Source organism: Gymnodraco acuticeps, unplaced genomic scaffold (genome assembly GCF_902827175.1).
Source record: "Gymnodraco acuticeps unplaced genomic scaffold, fGymAcu1.1, whole genome shotgun sequence".
NCBI lineage: Eukaryota > Metazoa > Chordata > Actinopteri > Perciformes > Bathydraconidae > Gymnodraco > Gymnodraco acuticeps.
This window is the reverse complement of record NW_022989803.1, coordinates 1,115,673-1,132,400: the sequence shown is the minus strand read 5'-3', so window position 1 is coordinate 1,132,400 and position 16,728 is coordinate 1,115,673. Positions and strand designations below refer to the sequence as shown.

At 41.6% G+C, this 16,728-nt stretch overlaps 1 protein-coding gene across 1 annotated transcript; it reads left to right on the top strand.

Moving 5' to 3' along the window:
- The first annotated feature begins 1,411 nt into the window (after nt 1-1,411).
- LOC117552916 lies at nt 1,412-13,771 on the top strand. Its single transcript, XM_034226601.1, has 15 exons — nt 1,412-2,237; nt 2,650-2,661; nt 4,459-4,559; nt 4,789-4,915; nt 6,682-6,831; nt 7,049-7,207; nt 7,297-7,414; nt 7,500-7,558; nt 7,801-7,926; nt 8,002-8,096; nt 8,185-8,340; nt 8,438-8,634; nt 9,160-9,289; nt 12,483-12,676; nt 13,522-13,771. Exons 1-15 carry the CDS (start codon nt 1,412-1,414, stop codon nt 13,769-13,771), a joined length of 2,700 nt encoding a protein of 899 aa, XP_034082492.1.
- Nucleotides 13,772-16,728: the final 2,957 nt, after the last annotated feature.

The window sequence follows — 16,728 nt, the reverse complement described above, 5'->3', positions numbered from 1 at the left end:
TACAAAGAGTCTTCAGCCCTGCATTAAGTCTGTCAATAGTCAGCTGGCCTCCCACTGAGATCACCTCGAGGTGCTGTAATTTGTGCCTAGCAACTAAGTCTCATTGGAACTCGACTACCTGAAAAGCACAGGGTGTTCAGGAAAAAAAGGTTGAACTGCTTTTGCTTCTATCTGCTGCCAGTGTGCAGAAATTATACTACTGCACGCCAACAAATTGTTTAGCCTAATTTAAGCATAGTTACTGTGTCTGACTCTGAGGTCAGCTTTTATTTGGGAAAGAAATAGTCAGTGTTGTTAAAGCCCCAATTAAGGCAACCTTTGTGGTAGATTTTAATTTAAACATAGTGGAGTTTTCCATATGAATGCTGGCAATATATTACATTGGCTCTTAGTTTTATGACGGAATAAATATAGAATAACTTTAAAACTGAAGGAAGTTACTTAATACGTTTTACTCAGTGTAAGCAGGTAAACATGTTGCCTATTGGAAATGGGTTGTAAACGCCTGAGCTTAATTACTTAAAGGGGAAGGTGGTGGGGAGAGAAATGGTAGAACATGAAGTGAGTAATGAAAGAGTTAAATAAACAAACAGTAGCAGGTTGCCTTCACTCCAAAGACAGGCTGCAAGATGAGAGGTGAATACTTTTACTTGCGAGTAATTATTCCCATTACTCTACTGTCACGTTATGTGTGTGTGAAAAACACACGGATATCATCTTTTTACACAAGCCCTCAATGTGGGTGGTGTGGCAAAAAGGTTTTTAGTTGATGCTGGATGACTTATCATGTAGCAGAGAACAGGACTGGGCCTGTGGAATGAAGGAAATGACATCTGATGCCATAGGGGTTGACTGAGCCAAGCATCCGCCAGCCCATATTCTCACCGGCGGTTACCATACACGCTGTAGGTCGTGACAAATAACCCACATATAAATTCAACACTGACTTTTAATAATATAATCACATGCCCTGACACATGCACAAACACTTGCATTAACACACACATACATGCAGTATAATCATACAAATGGCCTTTCTTGTAGATACTTTTCATATAGTATTTGCCAAGATTTTATTTTGGCAGGGTGTTGCTGTCTTATTAGAGACCTTGAAACCAGAGCTGTATCTACAATGATGCTGCTTAACATATCAAAAGCCTGCTTATTAAGCCCAGCATTCATTTCAAGTGTTCACCTGACCCGTGGCATGAATTGGTTTATTTATTTCCCTCCTCTCCCTAAGCAACACATGTTGCAGATGAGTCTTTGTGTTGAGTGCGGACGCTGTGGCTTCTATCACGGAGCAGTGTTATATCTCAGAGGTTGTTTGTCTGCTCTTCAGTCTGCAGAGGTTTATCTGATCAAACTGTGTGTTAGGCAGTATAGCCAGTGTATGGACAGGCAAGCAGCTATGGCAGGTGGTAATGCAGAGAAACAGCGGCCTCGTAGGCGCTCGTGGAGGAAGAGCGCTCCATGTGTTTCGCGCAGGCTGCTCTGCTGCTCGTGTTTGCGCGGTGAGGAAAAGGATCCTCTGCAGGAGCAGGAAGAGAAGATTAATGGGGGCCCTCAGCATCCACACTTGGATCAACTGGGATCAGTTGAGAGGGAGGCTATCCAGATTAGAGTAGAAGATCTGGGTATAGTTAACGCCGGCTTCAGCCTGTTGGAGGAGGAACCCGTGACCTCCAGGAACAGCGTGGCCCGCTCAGCCAGCTCTGTGTCTGGCTGCCCGAGGACTCTGAAAAAGAAACAACTGAAGCCTCTCTCTTCACTCCCGATTAAGTCCCAGGCCATCACTTCCACAAGTGAAGAAGATAATGAAGAAGAGGAGGAAGATCTGTTGCTGTGTGACAGCAGCACTGCTAGCTTCCTAACACCCCCTGTCATTAATCTGATCCCCCCCTCTCCCTCTGATGTCGTTGACGACGATCAGTTCTTTCATATCAACTCGGAGGAAAGTGTGGTGAATACGTCTTGCAGTGATGGAAGCCTTGCTGCTGGGGAACCGGAAAGCTATGAGGAAAAGATGGAGAGTGTGGAGACAGAGGAAGACATCACATTGGCTGAGAATAAGATCTTTGCAGATAAGACAAATGAGTCTAAAGAAAGCCCAAGTGATGAGTCAGGGAAAGAGAGAGAATATGTGACAACCAAAGAGATGGATAAAGAAAAAGCAAAGTCCAAGTTCTTACGTAGCGCCTACCAGGTGGCGCCTCTTCCTGAGTACCCTCGGAAAAGTGAGTCTAAAAGTGACAACCCCAGTGGTTTGCTTTATTATTAGGATACAGATGAGACAATTGATGTCAAATTACTTTCTGGGTGTTCGTAGTACCTCTGTGATGTTTAGTCAAAGTAGATAGCATCAGAACGAGCCTTAGTTACTCAATGTTTAAAACTTTTCTTCTCATCTGACCCAAGTTAAAACAATACATATTTGTCTTTAGGGTTAGGGTAAAAGCCCCCATGTTCTTAAATGCTTTTTATTCCAAAGAAAACTGTAGTCACAAAGGTGTTCTTGGTTTCTTTCTCTGTCACAGGGAGCTTCAACACTGGGATAAATCTTTTGTCATTTACTGAGCACAACTTGGGTGAGTTTTCTTGAGGTAAATGTGCAAGTATTTGTGTTTCAACCTTTCTGTTTCCATTTAGGCAAAACTCTAGGTGAGAGGTAAATGGCACCAGATGATGGTTCGCTCCATCCAGCTGTTGAGCTCATGTGTTGCCTCTTCGTTTTGATCTCAGTTCCCCATTCAGATGAAATTGCAGTCATTATGTGACATGGCTACAGTACCTCGAACGCTTCCTTTGGGAATTGCAGAAGTTCCCCTTTGTTGGATTCCCTTTTTAGCCATTGTGTGTGTATTCCCAGTGCGTGGCTGGGCAGGCGGTTCCCAGGTTTTAGGTTCCTGTGACTCAGCATGCTCTCCTCCCTCAGCCGTCTCTCAAAGAGCTTAATTTCTTTTCAACCAGAGGAGGACAATAATACTGGAAACGATAAGCATCGCATTTGCCTATCTATTACATAAATGTGCTGAAAAGTTCGGACTCTAAAACTGCGCTTTATCATTAACCCTACAGTATGTGTGTCTGGTTTACAAATGTTGTCACGCACTAACCATAGATTGCTCAGTGTGTTTGAGTGTGTGCGTGCAAAGGATGCAATGGGTTTGTCTCTACTAACCAGTGGAGGGTGAGAGAATTCAGTCATGCTTTGACTTGTCCTGACTAAGCCAACTCAGACTTGGAATGATGTCCATCTCTCCAAGGCAACATCAGGCTGTGTCCCTAAACCTGCCCAGAATTCCCTGTCCTTCTTTGTTTTGACGGTACTTTTCCTGGACGCTGCAGGCTGTGTGAAGTCTGAATATGGCTGTGGTAGGGTGGGTGTAATGCTATTGCTACCCTCCATTTGCATTCTCAGACAGCTCTCCATATTGTGCCATGCATGGTGAATAGAAGTCACTGAGCGAGACTGGAAATGATTTTTCTCAGGATTTCATACAAACACTGTTGTGTCTGAGGTCAGCTAAAGAAGGGTTGCTCCTAAATGTCATCACTTTGAGCCAAGACTCATCGCTTTTCTCAGTCTAGAAAGTTGTGCTTTGCGTGGAGATTGTTCTGAACTTCCCTAGCTGTAGGGCAGTTCTTCTGATCCTCTGCAGACTGACTCACTGGCCAGTCAGGTGATGAAGAGAGTGTCAGCTCGCTGCCCCCCTCCCTATACTCCACTATCTCTCCAGGACCCAGACATGATTCCACTGCTGACACACATAAACCAATTACACCGTCTTATCTGATTCTGACTCCATCTAAACTCCCATCCATGTCAAACCAGCCTTTCAGAAACAGGCCCCTGAAATGAAAAACATGTGTTTAAGAAATTAGGCTTCATTTTTTTGCTGGCTAAACTATTTGAAAAGACTACTGTTTTAAACTGTAAAAGGGCTTGATATGCTTCAATCTGTGAAGATATACAACTTTAAGTAGTTACAACTCGGAGCTGCAAACATTCCAACATCTATCACATCAGTGTGTTGCCTGAGAAAGCCAGGGCCTAGCTTGTATGCCATATTCACAGCCTCATTCGTCTTGCTTGTTATGATAGCAGAAAAAAAAAATATCTGCTCGATGACCAAGTGACATTCGGAAAATGTAAGAATACAGGCTTTCTGTGGGAAAGAACTTGGGTTGAAAGAAAAGTATGTCATCAACTAGACGGACATTAAAGTGCATGACAGGTTGCCAAGCAACCCAATCGAGTTGTGTCCAGTATCAGCAGCAGCTAATGCACTGTAAATAAACCTGGTGACCTGTACGCCAGAAAAAGGCACAGAAGGGCTTAAACCATAAGAATACAGTGGCTTCAAAGGGTGAAAAAAAGTACTTGTTTCTCATACAGTCAGTGACTAAAATAGATCAATATTTATTAACTTAATAGGTTCCTGTTTCTGTTTGCAGATGACATGAGCAATAAAGATGTGACCTGCTCTGATTTGCTGAGAGCTGAACTCTGTCTGCTTCCTCAAGCTGCCAACATGGACACATTTACTCACCAAATGGTAAGAAGACTGTGAAATTACCAAAAGCTTTTCTCATGATGTCTTTATAGTTTATATGACATGCTCTGTGGGCCTTTATATGTTACTTCAAATTCCTGGAAGAAATGTGTTTAATCTGATTTACATTACTACCTTGTAGTAGTTCTTGAAAATACTTACTGATTTGAATGTATTAGACTTGGCTGGATTGTCAGTGTATTGCTAACTAAAACCTAAGATTATATAACAGAGGCTGATAACACGCTCCTGCAGTCTGGTGGACACAATGACCAGAAGCGCCACTTTCAACTCTTCAACCGAGTCCACAGACCACCAGGAAGAGGAGGGGTCGCCACGACAACGACGCATAACCGTTGGTGAGTTTAGTTGTATTAAATCATGGACAAACAAGGTTGTTCTACGTACCGTAAAATTACTGATTCAAAAATAAACTTACAAGTCTCTGTTTCTGTACACCCTTCATGCAGAATCATATATGCCTCAGACTAAGGATCAGAATGGAAACTTCCCTGAGAAGGTACCGTAGACCATCAAAGCGGCGCCTTCAGGGTGGCATCAGCGCACAGCCCAGAGCTGCCGCAATTACAGAATATGCTCTGTTTATATTTCCCAGCTCCCTTGATCTGTCAAAGCAATGACTCTGCAAATAGTCCCAGGATTTACATCTTTGTGTCCAGGATTTGCCAAGGAAGATTGCCCGTATCCTTAGCGATCCACGTGTTGGGTGAAACACAAAATTGCTCATGGCCTGCACTTAGTGTCAACATTTTTATTTTCCTCTAGCAGCCAATCAATTACATATGAGCTATTTGTGCAATGTGTATCTTAAGCAGCCAGGCTTCACACCCAAGCCCCATACTGGGACACCAAATTAGACAAAATGACTGAAAATGTTTATTATTTGGGTTTATTATTACAGTATCATCTAAATAGGGTTTTTTTCTGGACGTCTCTCTGTTTTATAAAATAAAAATGTAAATCATTAAGACAAGGCCAACCATTCACCTTAAATGATTGAATAACTCCAGAGTCACTTTGTGAAGCCTCTACTGGTAGCAGGAAACTTTGTAGATTTGTTCCCAGGAATAGCATAAACAGAACATCTGTGACTAAGGCAACCATTTCTTAGAAACCTCTGTTTAGGAAACCTAGCTAAGTAAACGCCTCTTTGTCCTTTTTAAACTTTTGTTTGCAGTTAAACACAGAAATGTGTTTATTTGCTGTGATATGTGGAAACATGGATATCCTGCAAAGTCATACTTCATTTGGATGAATCAGTAAAAGAGACAATGACAAAGAGCATGAGTTTAACCTTGTTTTGTCTTGATGTCTTGCCTCTTACTAAATACGTTTTCACATGCAGCAGATTCAATGTGAATCATCACGTGCGTCATGTGCCGCTCTCTTTGCATTTCCCACCATTTGCGGTTTATAAAATGTGTAATTAAATTGATCCATGACAATTAATAACAGTTAATTAAACTTAATCCAATAATTTAGTCAACAAAACAAACAATGAAATAATGGATGACTGATTATTAGTAATGCTATAAATTATGTTATTTCATTAAGTTTGTATTATATGACATAATTCGTTTATAAGTGATACATTGTAATTGTTATAGTTAATATAAGTAACAATAACAATTACATTAGTAAACTATATAACGCTTATTGCTTCACACATCAAAACAATCTACTATATTAAGCATTATTATTAATGAGCAAATCATTTGTAAAACTTTAAGAAATGATTTGTAAAACTTTCATAAAAGTGACATACTGTAGATGGATGGACCTATTTTAGTATTGTGGGTAAATGTAAAATATGTATTAACCATTTAACACAATATTATAATAATCAGTTGAGGCCTTATAAAATCCTTGACTATTGTTAATAGAACCCAATTATTAGGCATCAGTAAACTGTCAAAATAAAATATAGCACTACTAATAATTAGTAAACATTATTACTAACTATCTAATTGTTTGTAAAAAAGAAAGTAAAAATGAAATATCATTGTACCATTTATTAATGATGATTACTATGAAGTTTTAGGAAATGAATGAAGATTATACACAGGATTTAATGTAGTGTGCTTTTTCCTCATGGCTGATGTAGAATGTGGAGTAAGCAGCGGGAACCTAACCTCTCCTTCTTCGCAGCAGGAGGACAGTCAAGCGGCCAAACGTCTGGCTGAGCTGAACACAGAGGAAGTCTGCCAGTGGTTTACCAGCATTGGACTGCAGAAATGTCTTCCTTTCATCAGCGGTAAAACTTTTTTCTGACAGTCTCCTCTCCCAGTAAAAGGCAGACATTGCTGATTTGATTTATCTTTGCCACAAATCAAATCAAAAGCGTTTTAATAAATGGAATAAGGAGAGCAGGATCATTCAAGGTCACTGAATAAAACTGGAGGGGTTTTTATGCAATAATACATTATTCGTGAAGTATCTTGGTGGACGACGACAACATGTCTCTCTTTCAGAGGTGAAACTGTGTGGAGCAGACGTAGCTTCAGTGGATGTGAACACTCTGGACATCCTGCATATCAACACACTGGAGGAGAGGGAGCTGCTGCTGTCTGCCATTTATAATGAGCTGCACCCTCCCAGCACCATCACCCAGAGACTCAACTCGCTGCTTGGTATACTTCCATCAATACAACCTGACAAATAAACATTTAACTGGACAGCTTTTCAATTCAGTATGTCATGAAGATTTGTCTTTCCACAGAATCTATAGGGCCTAACAATGTTGAGACATTTACTACATCACTAGTATCAATGAGCAAATCTAAGTCCTCTCCTCACGTGAGCTGCTTGAGCAGGAATCGGCGTTCCCTGAAGCTCAGGTACAGCCTCTCGTAAATATCATTTTTAATTATTGAAATGTATTTACTTATGTAAATCTTATTTTAATCTCCTCTTCCACCAAAGGACCAGCCCAAACTTCATGACACAGAGGAATTCCCAACTAATAGAGATTACTATTAATGGTGAGTAACTCGTTAAAAAAAAGTGTAAATATTGTATGCAGTGCAACTACACTTAAAAATAAAGCTAAGTTTATTGGCATTATGTAAGTAGAGTAGTAGAATAATAAATATTCACTAATGGTCACATAAGGTCACTTTATGCAGTGTCTAGCCTGTGGATTGGTTATTGCTTTGATATTCATAATGTAAACTTATATAAGAATAAATCAGGTCTTGATACCATTCTGATTGTTTTGTTGCAGCCTCAGAGCGGATAGTTCATCTCAGAACCCCAAAGGACACAACAGTGGGAAAAATCATGGATTCATGTTTTAAAATGTTGGCCATGACAGAAGATAAGAGCCTCTTCATTCTGAAGGAAACGCAAGGTGAACAGCACATCATTTCGTCTTTATGAGCTAAAGAAACAGACACATGTATTGATATACTGCAATGTGCTTTAGGTTCATCAGAGGAGCTCCCGCCAGATCAGCAGATTGGGAGCCTACTGACATCCACACCAGGGAACAGACAACTGGAGCTCCACTTGTGTAAAACGGTAACGCTGATCATTTATACCTAATGTACCGCCTTATCTGACATAAAACATCTAACAACATACCTCTCTGTATGCTTTTGCATCTTAGAAGAAGTTATCGGATGGAGCTTTGCTAAATAATCCAGAAGTAAACAGCTCAAATGAGAACGTCAACAAAAATGTCACGGTGATCCAGGCAGCTAAAGAAGAGAGGATCAAGGAGCTAAAACAACAGGTGGACTCGCTGCAAAATGTCATTCTTCAGGTCATTATCTCTTTAGACTACATCTATGAACATATGTTACAGGCAAATAAGTGGTGATTTGAATTTCCACTGAAAAATTATTTTTTTGACCCCAAAGGTCCAGGAGCTCCATCATGGCCTGGTAGAATTTTGCTCAGAGATAAAGAACATGGATAGAGAGGCCGATGTAAAGGGGCTTGGCTCTGCTGATCTGAAGCCCAGGCTAGAGTTGGTTATAAGCCGAGTGAACGACAAGAGGCAGAGCCTGCAGACCCTCAAAGACAACACTAACAACTCCAGTGCTCACAAGAACAAGTAGGTGGACTGCCTCTGTTAATTAGTAGCTTGTTCAGCAACGCATTCAACTTTTCTTCCAACTGGCAAAGACACAGAAGGCAGTTAGATTAAAGACTGGATGGACACAATGCCCATTGATCTGAAATAACTCATTTGAGCAAATGTCTAATGTATTTTTGTCAGTGTTACTTGTTTGTCTTCGACTAGCATTCACTCATGTATACTCTATTTGGTCCAGTAAACCAAAAAGTAGTCAGGGAGTTGTCTGTTAATGAATAAGTAAATAAATAGCTAATATTAGCAAATAATCATTAAGACTGTTTTTTGTTTTACCAAATCTAATGACCAGAACAGACCCACCTGCAGGCCTTTATAATTTAAAGTTAAAATGTAGACATATTGCTACTACGCTTGTGCATAAGTGTTAAAGCATTAAGGAAAATAAACCATCTGCTTTGTTTATTGCTGCATTTTAAAGTTTTCTCAACCATGTTTATATGTATACACATGACCTTTTCTGAAATGTGGTCTCTTGCCACTCAGACAGTTGGATGTCCGCCTCTTGGAAAAGATGAAACTGAACTGCCAAGTCTTTAAAGAGGAGATTTCCATGGTACATCTCAACCGGCAGGTGGCTTATCTCCAAAATGCCTTGCAGGAAAGCTATGATAAGGTAACTGGGAAACAGTACCGTCACTAAGACCAACAAGCTGGAGTCTGGAACTCTGTCAGTGGGCTTTAATTGGTAGCATGTGAAACACGGTCACACCAATATGTGGGAAAGCTGTACGGCCTGAGTTCGAAAATGTTTTGATTGCTAAAAATAAACAATGAAAAACAGAGATTTGAAGCAAACTATGCTAGTTATTGAGGGAAGAATGTGTTGTATGGGACATTAAAATCATTTTTTTCCTAAAATAAACAGACAAATTTGCTGTTTTTGGATAAAAATGCCATGGCTGATGCTGTTTCCCTTATGCCTTTAACTATATCAGAAACACTTGTGCAATTGAAACAGCATAACTGGCCTTTTCCTTACTAATTCAATCCATATTGTTCAAACCACGGACGGAGGATGCATTAATTCACAGAACATGTGAAGTTAATTTATTATTCTATGTAATTGACCATCAGTAGAAATAGCACAGGTGCTAAACTAAACAGTTTCCTGATGCGGAGGGTCATTACTTGACACTATTATGTCCATCATCTTTGATCTTCTCTCCATTGTTCTCCTGAGTGACAGCACAATGCTCCTTTCTGTCCACTCTGTTGTGTTAAGTTGGGCCGTTTTAAAAGAGAGTATAGAAGGCTGAGTGAAGTCTTTTGGTTGAACATGCACTTTTACTGAGAAAATGATGTTTGGTGCTGACATCCGAGAGCCTGTGACCATACCAACAATGGAATGTGTGTGACAAAAGCCACTGGGAGAGTGCAATGGAGAAGTGGGCCAGCATGTGTAAAACTATCTGCATCTATCCCCGGAGGAGTCTACTTCTTTTTTAATGTGGCTCTTTTATCCCGTTGGAGGAGCCCTAACGAGGTGCCATGAAAGGACACACGCGGCTTCGGCTTTGAAAGGTGCTCCGTGTCACGTTGCCGCCCCGGGGCCACGCTTCTTTAGGTGCTGAGATTGTGGGAAAAGCAGCAGCGCTAATGTTTATCATATGACCTAATCAGAGTTAACACACAGGTCAGAGCTGAGGAGCAGCCTGGGAACTGATGGAGCTGCAGCTCTAATAAGGAGCAGACCGCCCCGCGTTTGGTCTCGTAGGCTGCCCCGCATTACAGACAATAAGGAAATATTTCATCATCGGCAGTCTAATCTCCAGGATCCATTGCAACTGGAGAGCATCAATAAAGCAGCCGAGAGGAGGGGAGGAGAAAGAGAAACAGAGGGAGAAAGTGAGGGGAGGAGGGGAAGGACAACAAACGGCGGAAATTATTTTAAATAAGCAGTTTAGCTTGGACAACTCGAAAACTTCAGACAGACTATTAAAGAGGGGAAATTGGAAGAATATTGTTTTCCCACTCTTTAGTCTCACATGTCTGTTTAGTATGGATTGAGTTGTGAGAAAAGTCTGCCATTTCTTTGCCCTGGCATGCCCCTGAGTTTAAGAAATGGACAAGTTACCTGAAGTATTTGTTCTGTGGAAACACTCCTGATACCAGTTCATCAATGTGGTCAGAATATGTTCCATTAATCTGTCTACCATGTCCTACTCACATGTTGACTGTGTTGCAGACCTCTGCTGATGGAGCAGCCAAGGCGTCAACATTCAATATGACAGCACCGAATTTAGAAATTACAACACCCATCATAATAAATGAAATGCAATCCCTTCCAGTATGTTGTCTAAGCTGCGATGATCGGTTCTCACACTGGTGGAAACAAAGTCTATTCACAGATCATGTTGTCGCTTCCTGTAAAGTAGGCAAATGATTGTGTTTAGGGAATTTGCAAGGTAAAATCTCCCTTTTCTAATAGAGAAAGAGAGGTTTGTCACCCAAGTGACCTTTTAGAACTTGAATTCTTGTGTTGTAATTGTCTCTTTTGAAACTATCCAGTGTGTATGTGGGATGTGTGCCCTGTGCCTGGCCCAGGTAGATTAGGACTTAATAAAGATCATTTGGATAAACAAGAAGAATATGAAGAGAACATTCCTTGGCCTCTCAGCGTGTGTCCCACATTGAGGCAAACTAAAAGGGAAAATGATGCGTATTTGAGTGTGCTTCCCAAGGGGCTTCACCTGCGTTTCCGCGGATATATCCTGTCTGGCCTACTTGTCTGAGGAAAGAGAAGCCTTAGCTTTGACCCCTGACCCTGGCAAGGCGGCATCTATTGCTGCGAGGCATTCACATGTCGTTCAGGGGGAGGGGTGAGTATGCCAAGAGGCTGGATAAGGGAACATTGGAATTCAGTGGTCCGACTCACAAGTTATTTCTGATCCCTGCAAGCTACTTGTGGTGTGATCTCTTCCAACGCTAATCATTACATCTTGGTGGTCTTCTGGCTTTGACGCAGCCTCAGTCTTATCAGTTCGGGACCTCCATGTAGTGGCATCTATAATCCTTTTCTGAGAAATAATCTTATGATTGTATCCCGAGGAAACTATAATAATGTATTATTTCAGGGACACAGAATCACACCTCTGAATGTTTTAAAGATCCTCTGAGTCGATAGGGTTGCACTTAGGTTCTTTTAAATCTCTCTAACCATCTGCCATTGAATATACCCTAAGGATTAGTTTGACATTTTGAAAAACATCTTATTTGTTTTCTTGCAGAAAAGTTGAATGATAAAGGTTGGCAACAGTGAATCAGCAAGCCTGGCCTTGTAGCAAAACATCTGACTACCAGCACCTCTATAGTTCACTAGTAAACATGTTACAAAATATGTTTATAATCCCTACAAAACAACTAAATAGTGTGTTTGGCAAACTCACAGTGGTGACAAGACTCCAGGAAGTCCGGCCAAGTAAAAGTCCAGAACATAATTCCCAGTAAATCCACAACTTGTCGTTTCACACTTAGTTTTTTGTAGTGAATAAAGAAACAAGTTAAAACCTGTTTATTAGATCATCAAAATCTTTGCAAGAAAGTGAATAGGAGAACTTTGCAAAAAGCTACTACTTATTGCAAATTTACTTTAAATTCGATATTAATCAGAGCGTGAGCATACGACTTAAGTCAAATAATTAAGGCATGAATATGGCTTACTTCTTGTGTCACACACATAGCACATTTTACATGAAATGTACATCAACCCACCACAAATTGGGTGTGCCTTAAAATCTGAATCATTTACATTAAAGCGGTCTGTGCCTTTGCATATGTGAATGTATGATTGCTGTTTCTACATTCAGGAGAAAGCTCGGAAAAAGAGTTTGGCCATTGGTAGCCTGAGCCAGCTAGTGTCACCGCAGTCTCCTGCCATGCTGCTGGTCGTGCAGGAGAACCACAACCCTGACGGCCATTATGGCTTTACGTGCCGCCTCAGAGAAGGCAGCGGACTGGTGGTGGTTAGAGTGGACGACTCCCCCCTCTGTGTGGACGACAGGTAACACGCAAACAAACACAAAAGAAACCATGTCCTTTATCCAGGCTTAATTAAACAATCGTGGCTGTGTTAACAGAGGCCACCTAGTCAGTGAGAGTAGTATTAAGTGTGTCACACATCACACCCATTTCTTTCATCACACTATTTTTCTATGTTTTGTAGCTATGGAAACCCATCGCATATTGGCCCCAAAGCAATCACAACACTGTAATGTAATACTTGGATGAAGAAGAGTGAAAAGCAGAAGATAAAAGGCTCTATTATAATTAAGTAATTAATGCATTACAAGACCATGCTTACAAACGCAGCACTATGCGTATTCACACGTACCACACACACACGCTGACATCCCTCTTTGAGACAATCACGCCCAAAGAAAGAGAAGTCGGCATGACAGTGCAGAGAGGGAACAGAAGCTGGAAAAGTCTTTGAGCCTCGCTGTGCGTGTTTACTTGTTGTGGCAACTGTGCCAATGCTCTTTTCAGAGCTAATCAAAAAACACAAAGGGGTTGCTATTCATCTGTCAGTTTTATCCAATTGGCTATAAATAAAAACCAATGAAGGGAAATTAACCTTAGCTCTGTGTGAAGGTGCTGGTTTTAATATTTCATGTAGTGTGATTTGTGAAGTCTTTGATGTTGCTTGTCAAATAAGCCTAACAGAGGTTCTGCCTTTACCTGTAGAGAGAATCCTGCCAAATAAGCATTTGATACTTCAAAAGGTTGAAAGAGAATTCCCCCGTCAGCTTTCTTCTTTATGTTACCAACACAACATTTGGGGTTTTATTAATGATATCAATCACAGTTTTCTACATTGACTTGTTTTTGCATGTTTATGTGTGTAAGGCTGGTGGAGGTGAATGGTGTGCCCGTGGTCAACTCCACACAGGAAGAGCTGACTGACATCCTGCTGCAGGGACCCAGCGCTAAAATTGTGGTCCTTCGCCAGCCCCCACCCCCGCCCACCCCCACCTCCCAGCAGCACCCTCTGGTCCTGCAGCGCAGCGTCAACCCTGATCCCATGCAAACAATTTGCCCAGCAAGGGAAGTGGTCACCATGGAAACCCCTCCTCGCCGGAAGGTGATGGCCATCTGATGATACGACGGAGAGAGAAGAGACTAGTGCCAGTGTTGATGAGAGTGAGCAAAATGGGAGTTGATGTGTCTGTAGAAAGACCCAGAATTTGAATGTCATCTTTTGTTAGTTAGTTATTTACCTCCATATATGGTAGTGTTTATTGTTTTGATAACATTTTGTCTATACTGTAGATTGCCAACAAAACAGTTAGGAACGTCACATTGTAATGAAATGTTAGTTTTTTGTGACTTTTGTTCTACTTTAAAGCATCACCATATGTACATAACTCGGCTCTCTGCAAATTATAATGTACATTCTATATTGTTCCAATGTTTGTGGAATCCCTATGAAAAGCATGTTTCCAAAAAAACTGCAGAACACAAACCGAGTCAAATAAAGAACCCGACACTCCATGTGATAAGCATTTCTTCTTTAGCATCCAGCAGAGTAATTCCTGAGGGCAGAACAATGCAAGCCTGATGAGGACACAGTATGCTTCACCTTTTTTAACAGATAAATAAAGATAGAGTCAGGAAATATGTGACATAGTGTAAAGACACATCTTTGCATCCTGTTTTCTCTTTGAAGTCTAAACACTAGCATGGGACAGTGTAGACAGTTCCTTTAAACAAATGAATTGCGTCTCCCCTTTCTGTTCTGTAATGTAATCCCCTATGCTGTAGAAATAAACCCTTGGGCTCGGAAATGCCTCATTTCTCAGCCTTGTTCTCCCTCGTTAAGTGGCAGTGGATCATGCGAGTCTGACAGAAAGACAGCACAAACCCTGACCCAGACCCCGGGGTCCAAAGAGCCTGAGAGGAGAAGTGATGAGGCCGCTTTCAGTTGATGAGAAAGGTCACGGGTCAGTCGCCAACACATTTGTGCATTAATGGTTTTGTAATCAAAGGCAAAGGAGCTCGATATAATCCCGGTGATGAGAGAGATGGTATTTTCTGGTTGTCAAACAGACCCAGAGGGAGGGAGGAGTTCGGTGAGCCGGAGATTGGAGAGATTTAGTCGCAGACATGGGAAATTGAAGTCAAGGGTTCCACAACATGTTCATTTACCCACTGACACAAATGAACCATAATGACATACCTCAGCAAGCGTGACAATATAGTGATAAGTTATCTCACATCAAAAAGCAATGCAATAGCAGAGAGCAGACACACAGAGAGGAAGAGAGAGATGGTGTGAGATAAAGACAGGGAAAATTGACTGATGATGAAACTTGTTGTCAAAATAACCATTCAGCCGGGACTGAGGTCACACAGGTCTGTTCTTTCATTCAGCACAGAAAGACGGGGGGAACATTCACAGATCAGAAAGTAAAGCCACACAGAGACAGAAGGCAGAGGAGAGAATGTGTCATGGCTGCCTTTATGGAAATAAATTAACACTGGAGAAAATGAGACAAAATCCTATAAACACTGGTGCTGGCAGGAGAAGAAAGACACCGTGGGATTCCTAGTGACCAACAGAACACACACTCACAGGCTTTGATACTCCAGCTATAAACCACTGCGAGTTGTCAATCTAAAATGCAGAGCAAATCCATCGGGTTGAGTAATTGAAGTGACACCGTGAAAAGGATGCCGTTGAGTCAAGAAGACGAACTGCAGGAGCCGACACTCTTACTGTACGCTGCTCAGGAACATCTGCAGTGAGTTTGAACGGTACAGCGGCCTCCTCCTATACTACCCAGGCGCCTCAGGTTGACCCAGGCTGTACCTGACACGTAGTGGCACAGAGCAAGCTACACTGCATCTGGTTTGCCTTAGCAGCCTTGCTAAAGCTATACCCGGCACACACTGATAAGCTGCGAGGCCAGCGTGGTGTGGCTGGATTTCTCCCTTCGACCCAGCGAACCCCAGTTTCTCACTCCTCGATTCCCCCGTCCGTCCGTCCCTCCCACCTCCTTCAACTCTCTAACCACCCCATGACATTTAAGGGTGCCTGGCATCCGTTTGAAGTGGGAGAGGGGGCATTAGCTCTGGTTTCCTGCCCAAATCCCACACAAGCCAATAAAATGCATGCAGGTCTGAAGCGAACCAAAGGAATTCCTGTCCACTAAACGTTAAACAAACAAGACTGGCATTGCCCTTATATTAGACCGTACAGTATTGAGGATTGTTGGTTAATGCAGACACTATTGTATCTTCTTGTTTTTATATTAAACCCTTTTTGTGGGCCTGCCTGCTCCATTTGACTCTGAATTAAAGTTAATGAAGGAGTTAGTGAAATGCTAATTAGAAGATAATCACTATTAATATGTGTCGTCTCACATTCCCATGTCCTGAAAACCCTTATATAGTTAATATAACAGTACACCCTTTGGCTTCTTATATTTCAGTAATCACTCAGCAGCAGTGAGAGTCAGGAAGGTCAGAGTCAAATCCCAGGGGATTCTTATTTCATTTTGCTGAGGTGGAAATGGGAATTCTGCCTCTTCCTCTGGCAAATCTCACACTAAGTAGCCGCGCTAGGCACTTGAGAAAGTCCCTGGAGATATGTATGTGTTGACCGGCTCCTAGTCAACAGGGCTGTGTTATCTGACCTTTGTCTCTGGTATAATCTACCTGCATCCACTGCCTGTCCAGACACGCTGAGGAAGTACTGCCATCTACTGGCTGTTGCACAAACTTCACACCAATGTCTTGAAATGCGGATGAGAAAGCCTCTTTGGGCTGATTATGAAGAGATTCTGATTAGAGCCTATTATTCATACAGAGCAGGCACTGTATTACAATTATTTTTGTTAGTCTGGATGAATACCCAAGGTTGGAAAGAATTGCATGCTTCAAACGCTAATCAGTGATGTAATCTGTGGAAGAAGTATCTGATTAATGCGAACAGCTTTCTAGTCCAAATAGTGTAACTGTTATCCGCCCAAGGATTTGAAATCCTTTAACATCCTTTTATTCTAAAGGTACTTAATGTTTTGATATTGGCTCTTCATCTGGTACATAGTATTC